Genomic DNA, 6,947 nt, shown 5'->3' with positions numbered 1-6,947 from the left:
AATCATTAAAATGGTAATACTCACATACAGTCAAGATGAATTCATCTACGGTCAGAAGATGCAATCCTTTTGCCAAATTTTTTAAAAAATTGTAAGTAAAACAGGTAAATAATAGCTCTCATTTAAAGTATATCATTTGTCATTCAGAGTTTCATTGTAACAAATCATGTATTACTCTTAAATGTTTATTCTTTCTTCCCTTTATTAAGAAAATAGATTAGAAACTATAATTTTAAAATCCAGTTTGAGAAGCAAGGAAGGATGACATGTAACATGCAATTGTAGCCTGTTCCTTTGGGGGGAAAAAACCTGTCAGATTCAACTTTGAGCATGACTGAGAGGTCTGTTTTGATCAATAAACTGCCACTACAAGATTTCTGTCATATATGGATTTCAATGTATTTCTCTAATCTTTCACTGAAAATTTTAGACAAAATCTATTACCATCAGTCATAACATCAATTCTCCTGAAAATGTATCAATAGTTCCGATGAGTTCCAAGGCTGAGATCTGATAAGTCCAAGAATTTACAACCAAAAAGACCCGTACTTGCTAATGTGTTTAGAAACTTTCATTCCTTTTGTTGATCTGGGCCTACATCAGTTACACCAATGAGAAGCATGGTCTGTAATCTCATCTACAGGACTTCTTTTACCACTTTTGGCAGGACAATGGAAAATAACACTGGTAAGAGCCAGAGCAGCCATGAGAAAAAGGGAAAGCTCCATACAAAAGCTTAGGATCAGGTCAGGCGTAGAGAAAAAACTGACTTTCTCCAAGTATTTGGTTAAATAATGGAAGTAGAAATGCACAATTTGTGAAAACATATTGGTTATGTCACTTTAACTAATGATAAGCAGAAAACACAATTAGGTTTCGAAATCCTTCAATTATGTAAATTACATAATGATCCCAATGACAAGTTTTGGAGTAAAAGACTTCAACTTGCGTTGTACTAGCTCAAATGCAGTCAAGGTAGCAGTGATCACCATTATCTGATAATCACTGTTATTTGTAAACTAAACTCACGGGCTCTGCCCACTTATTCAAGGATGTGTCTGTCTCCACCATTAGTGACATACTTGGAACTAATTCTTACCTGCTGTTTGAAGGAAGTCAAATATTGAACATACATGAAGACTTAATTCCAAACTCTTTTGAAGGAAGGGATCCCTCCCAATGAAATAATTTAGAGTGGTACTATTTAGACTAGGACTAAGCAGAGCATCAGTTTCTAATGCCTTTAGGTCCGTCACTTATGATAGCAATAGTTAATTTTTTTTTAAAAAATGAAATAAACCATTTTTCCAAAACTGTTGCAGTCTCACAGGTTTATGGGTTTACGTACCTCAAGCTCATCAAGTGCACTTCCAAGAGTAGCTGTGTGAGATGTAGGTTGTCCCATTTTATTTCCAACTCCTTGGGAAGCATTAGAAATTACATTGAGAGCACTCTGTATTTCACTGCAAATTGAATCCTTGCTGGCTGTAAGGGATGCAACATCTGAATGTTCCAAACAAGCTGAACATATTGAATGTAGGAGAGAGGAATTTTCCTTCAGGGATGCACGTGCTGCAGCAATTTCATCTCGCTGATTGGTAGATTTCAAATCCTGTCAGCAAAAGAACATGCTGCTTATTTCCAAAAGCACTTCAAAACTTCAAAACTGACAAGTAATGTATAACAATTTTTTTTCTCTCTCTACTCTGTTGAAGGAAACATCAAGTTAAATTCATCAAAGGTTATGAAAATGGGCTACAACAGTACTTGCAATTGAACCATCTTTATCCCACAAGAAATGAACAAGTCTGTGTAAAACGACCTTGATTTTTATTGTGTCTTATAACCAGCACCATGAACTGTCCACATTTTGCTTGTTTTTAAGCACAGTTTTCCTATGAGAAAACTGGCCTGGAAATTAGCTGTCTTTCCTCCCAGACATGTCTTTCTTCATAAGCAATAGAGAAGGTAAGAGGTGCAGACAGGATTAAGCAAGGAATTCTGTGATTGTTGCATCTAAACAAATTTCCTGTGTTTGCTTCCCTGCCCCACCAGCATATGTCCGGAGCACACTGCAGAAAGGAACAAGCAGGTCGGGGATGAGAATCCTGTACTCCTGGGAAATGGGAAGCATGGAAGGTTTGGAAATGAAAAAGGTGCTTGTGAAAAGCCATCTCTGCGAAGTGCCACTGTCTGTTTCTCCTCTCTCCCTGCTATGTACTCACTTAAAGCACTCAGGGATCTTACTACACTCATCTTGTTCCTCCCTTCTCCACCGAGATCTTCTCAAAACCCTACTGCCTACTGCCAGCCCAGACAACAAGGAACACACAGCTCGACAAGAGCTACCAAGTCAGATTTAACTGTTTCTAGGATCCAAGCTCAGGAGCTGTTATTTGGACAGCTGAAAGTTATGGACTTTCGTGCAATCATACAGTCAACATCAGGACTGTAAGGAACCTCCTGTCGCATCCTATTTTACTTTAGACATTCTCCCCACTCTCCTTCTGCATTTTCTTCCTTTGAAAAAAACCTAGTAGATATTTGCAAAATGGCTTGGGTGAAGGAGACAGTTAAATTCAGGGGAAAAATAAAAAAGGAACAGAAAATAGCACATCAGAACAATAAAAGCCTGTGGCACCAGCTTCAAATGATGAGAAGAGGCACAATGAAGAATGAACAACAAAATGCACACAAAGCTGCTTGCAGCCTGCTCTAAAGCAAGCTGAAGTCCTCCTAATTATTTTCCTTTGCATTGCATCAGGCTCTATATGCATTATTTACAAAAGCATCACAGTATCCACTTCTCACTGCATAAAGTTTATAAGTTTATGGCTGAAGAAAAGAGCATTCAAAATTAAATGAACCAGTCCTGTGCTTTTAAAATCTCATTTACTGCAAGATATGCATTGGACATAGGATTGCGTTTTACTTCCTCAGGCTAACTTGGAAATCTCAGGGATACAGTAAAAAACAAACAAACAAACCAACCAACCACCACAAAGGGGAGGGTTGGGGGGCGGGGGGAGCCTTAAACAGAAGCAGACAATTGTTTCACCAGCTGATAAACTGAATTAGAAAACTGAGTTATTTTCTTGGGCATATTAACATATTTTTAAATTTTCAATAAACCAATATATAAATGAATCACCACTGTGCAGGAATTACTTCATTGCCCAGCGTGCTCAAATCCAAATACTACTGCACCTCCAACATTGGTAAAGCATCTGCAATTTATCCAGTGCACCCTCAGCAAAAAGTGTTATTTATTTTTAAACACAGACTCTTATTCTAATTAGTGAATCTATGTTCCCTACAAATAAATGAAAAGACAACACAATGCCCTTTTCTCCTGTGCTGCAAGGAAGCTACAGACCTAGAGATACAACGGTAAGTCAATACAACACTTCAGTCTAGCTGGCTTCTATTCTTAACCATTTCTTATTTTGCTGCATCATATGCAAACAATCAAACTCACAAGTCCTTCCAAATGACTTTTTCCCCCTCTAAAACAGTACTGTCTAACCAGGAACGAGGGGTTCATAAGAAATCCAAAACTGTCAAGCCAGTAGCACAAAGCCAGTAACAGCAAGTCAGTAACACAGCATCCAGAAACATGTCCGGAAACCGTCCAAAAAATTCAATGTGTTAATGTTTTTAAAACACAGAATGTTTTGTTTCACACAATATTGTGTAGAGTTTCAGAATCATGGTATTGGTAAATTCACCTATGAAGAGCCTCACTTTGTTCAATAACACTTTAAAAAAAAAAAAAATTAATTCTTAGACCCATGAAATTCATCACTACATTGTTGTTTAGTTGTGAGCCTTGGACAGCCCCAAAAGAAGCTGTAGGGCCATTGTTCTTTCCCACCTTGATGAAGAATTAATTCCTCAAGATTTTTCATGTGAACAGGAAGAGACAGTTGATCTTCTGCACAAACGGGCCAAAAAACCCTACAATTGAGTGATTTCTCTATCAGATCTTTGCATATGTGGATTATCACAATAATGTAACTAGTTCACTGAAGAAGGAAGTTAGTCTTTACAAACAGATTGTTAACCCATAGTCTGTAAACTTTTTCCACCAGAAAGAAAAATACAGAAACCATCTGATTCCTTTTTTACTTGTCAAAGAGAACATACCACCAGGAAACACAAGAAAGCAACACTGAGAAAGTATACAGTTTCTTTTAAGTTATCCTTTGATAGAACATATCACTTGAGAGCTACAACCAGAGTGTTAACATTCTCCTATGAACTACTGAATCATCACAACTCTAAAGAAGTTGATGGGCACTGTGCTAAATTTAAATGACTTGCACACTTTTAGACAAGTTTCCAAACTAAGACCACAGACTTTTAAAGGCCTGAGCATTCTGTGTGTCAAATCTAGCTGCACTGAAAGTTGGACTTAAATAGGTACTCTGTACGTACTGACCCTTGCGCAAATATACTACATTAACTTTGGCACAGAATGCAACAAGACAAAATGTTGCTCAAGCATGCAAAAGAATCATACAGGGAAAAGTATGTACATATAGGATTGAAATATCTGTAAAACACGGCACCAGAACAAAAGGAACAGGAGAACACATACTACGACCATATTTTTTGTTACTCAGAGATTGTTGTAAGTACAGATGGATCATCTTCCACCTGCACAGAGGCAAAAGACAAATAGAGCTACAGAGAAAAAATTTTCCAAACCAGTTCTTACTACTACTCTCTTCATATCATAATATCTGAGCATCTGTAGTTCATCCAGCTACATTACTGAGCTTTAGCCTATTTTTCTTCACAGCTTACCACTCTCCTCTTATTCCAACTTATTTTAGACTAGTGGACTATTTCCACTGGTCTGGGATGTGTTCTTCCAAACTAAGTCAGCAGCTGAGCTCTAGATATGTCATATGAGACCAGTTTAGATCCATGATAATCCTGTCTCCAACCACTGCCAATCTAAGAGGCCCAGTATAGTATACTCCCCCAGCCTGCTGTCCCATCCCCCCTGGAACACACTATTACATCTTCCTCATACCCGGTTGTCCCTGATAAGAATGGAAAATGGATAGTCACAGATTCCCAGCTGTGGATTGTTCCAGCCAAACATGGTCAATTGGACAAGATGACTTTGAATGGAACACTTGAAAACTACCTTCACAGTTAAGCTTCGGTTGCACTACTTCAATAAGAAGGGAAAAAAAACCCAAACCAACACTGTTTTTTATCATACTTAATACATTTAAGGTTTGACAGCACAATACACCAGGAAGCCAGCTCTTGCTCACTGAGTATTCGTATCAGCACAACTCATGGGATCCAGGCATCACTGTGGGTATAAATCACACTGCCATATTTTGCACTGGCTGCAGTCAACACGAGGTTCACAAAGGCAGCTTCAAATAAAGTGCACTGCAGTCCCCTAGCTCAGTCGTTGCAGAGACAGATGTCATTGAACTGAATTCTATACCCAGGAGAAACACAGACATACAAACGCCCAAATTTCATACTGCTATAGGGGGACAAAAGCATTACTTTTTATCACAGCTTAAACTTGGGCTTTAGTTCAGCTGTCGCTCAAAAGTGACTGCCAAATTGCGTGTATTTGGTGAACCAAAGACAACAACAAAGCTCAAACTCTTCTGAGTGCACTCATGCACTGTTTATCTGGGTGAGGCTCCAGTTTACATACTTCATAAGTACTGTGTAGTCTTATTCAGTGGAAGGAAAATATCTCACAGACAGGAAAGTGAAAAAGACCTGGGGTTGATACTGACTGCCACGTTGCTCTTCACTGTGTCAGTTCTTCCAAGATAATACTACTTTCACACAGGTTTTAAGGGCTTATACCTCTCAGGGCCCTGAGAGCACTCCTAGGCCTCAAAGGCCCTGCCCAGCCTCAGCTGGGGGTTCCATCCACCCCTCACTCTTGGGCCTTGAAGCCCCAGTTCAGCTCACTCTGGGAACTTCAGTCCCTGTCTGAGCCATGTCATAGAAGTGCCGGTCTCCAGCTCAGCCACAGCTGACCCCCTGCCAGGCCATGGGCCCCCAATCCAAACCCCAGCCCACAGACCGACCTCCTGAGCTCCTCAGTCCTGCCCTGTCACTGAGGTGCATCTGAGCAATCACCGGGCTGCCTCTCACCTGGTTGCCCTCACCAGGCCTGACCCTCAACCTGATCCATGGACTGACTTCCCAGCTTGTCCTCATCACCACAAACTTTCCTGATGATCTGGACTCTTGGTTGAACCTGGTTCCATCACCTGGCATGCCCGGCTCACCTTGATGCAGGGCAGTGGTTCAGGGCCCTGGCTGTGAGGCTCCCGCCCCAGAGAGCAGTCAGCCCTCGCTGCACCCCCACAATACCATTTTCTAAACAGATAAGCATTTACCATCAGCAGGGATCACCTGTTATAAACTCTATCATAAAGTTGACCCTGCCTACTCTACAAAATGTTAAGCTTATAGAAGTTGACATGACCTAATGGCCCCTTTCCTCCACGTCAGGCTTTTAACTATACATCTGAACTGACTTCCTACACAAGTGACTGTAACCATACAAAAGACAGACACAAACACACATTGGGAAAAACGCCTGACTTAGGATAATGGCTTTATTAGCACAAACGCAACATCATTAGATCATAGAGCTGCACTACACTGACCACAAAAGGTCACCTTACATGCATTCACAGCAAGTTAAACACCGCTGAGAAGGTATGCCAGTAAACTCAGAACAGCACTGAATCAAAGGAATTTGTTTAAACACACCTTTGTGCATTTCTCATTGACTGAATCAAAATCCTGCCATTACCTTCACCCGTCACTGTTAGATTTAATTACTCTAGAAAGCCAATGATTAAATCTTCCAGTGTCATAGAGATGGAAACTCACTAGAAACTCTTCTTAAAAATATCTCATCTGCTCCTTCATAGAGAAAGCAT

The 6,947-nt window shown here is 40.1% G+C and overlaps 1 protein-coding gene across 1 annotated transcript in view; it reads right to left on the bottom strand.

Moving 5' to 3' along the window:
- LOC104079128 (catenin alpha-3-like) overlaps positions 1 to 5,113 on the bottom strand; it is a 9,992-nt gene extending 4,879 nt beyond the window's left edge. The window contains exons 1-2 of the mRNA XM_009581040.1: positions 5,042 to 5,113; positions 1,349 to 1,612 (exon numbers count right to left, since the gene is read on the bottom strand). Coding sequence (XP_009579335.1) covers positions 1,349 to 1,612; positions 5,042 to 5,113 — 336 coding nt within the window. The remainder of the gene's footprint in view (positions 1 to 1,348; positions 1,613 to 5,041) is intronic.
- Between the last annotated feature and the right edge of the window lie 1,834 nt (positions 5,114 to 6,947).

Source organism: Fulmarus glacialis, unplaced genomic scaffold (assembly GCF_000690835.1).
Source record: "Fulmarus glacialis isolate BGI_N327 unplaced genomic scaffold, ASM69083v1 scaffold9887, whole genome shotgun sequence".
Taxonomy (NCBI): Eukaryota; Metazoa; Chordata; class Aves; order Procellariiformes; family Procellariidae; genus Fulmarus; species Fulmarus glacialis.
Note: the sequence above shows the minus strand (reverse complement) of the source record. Positions and strands in the feature narration are given on the sequence as shown.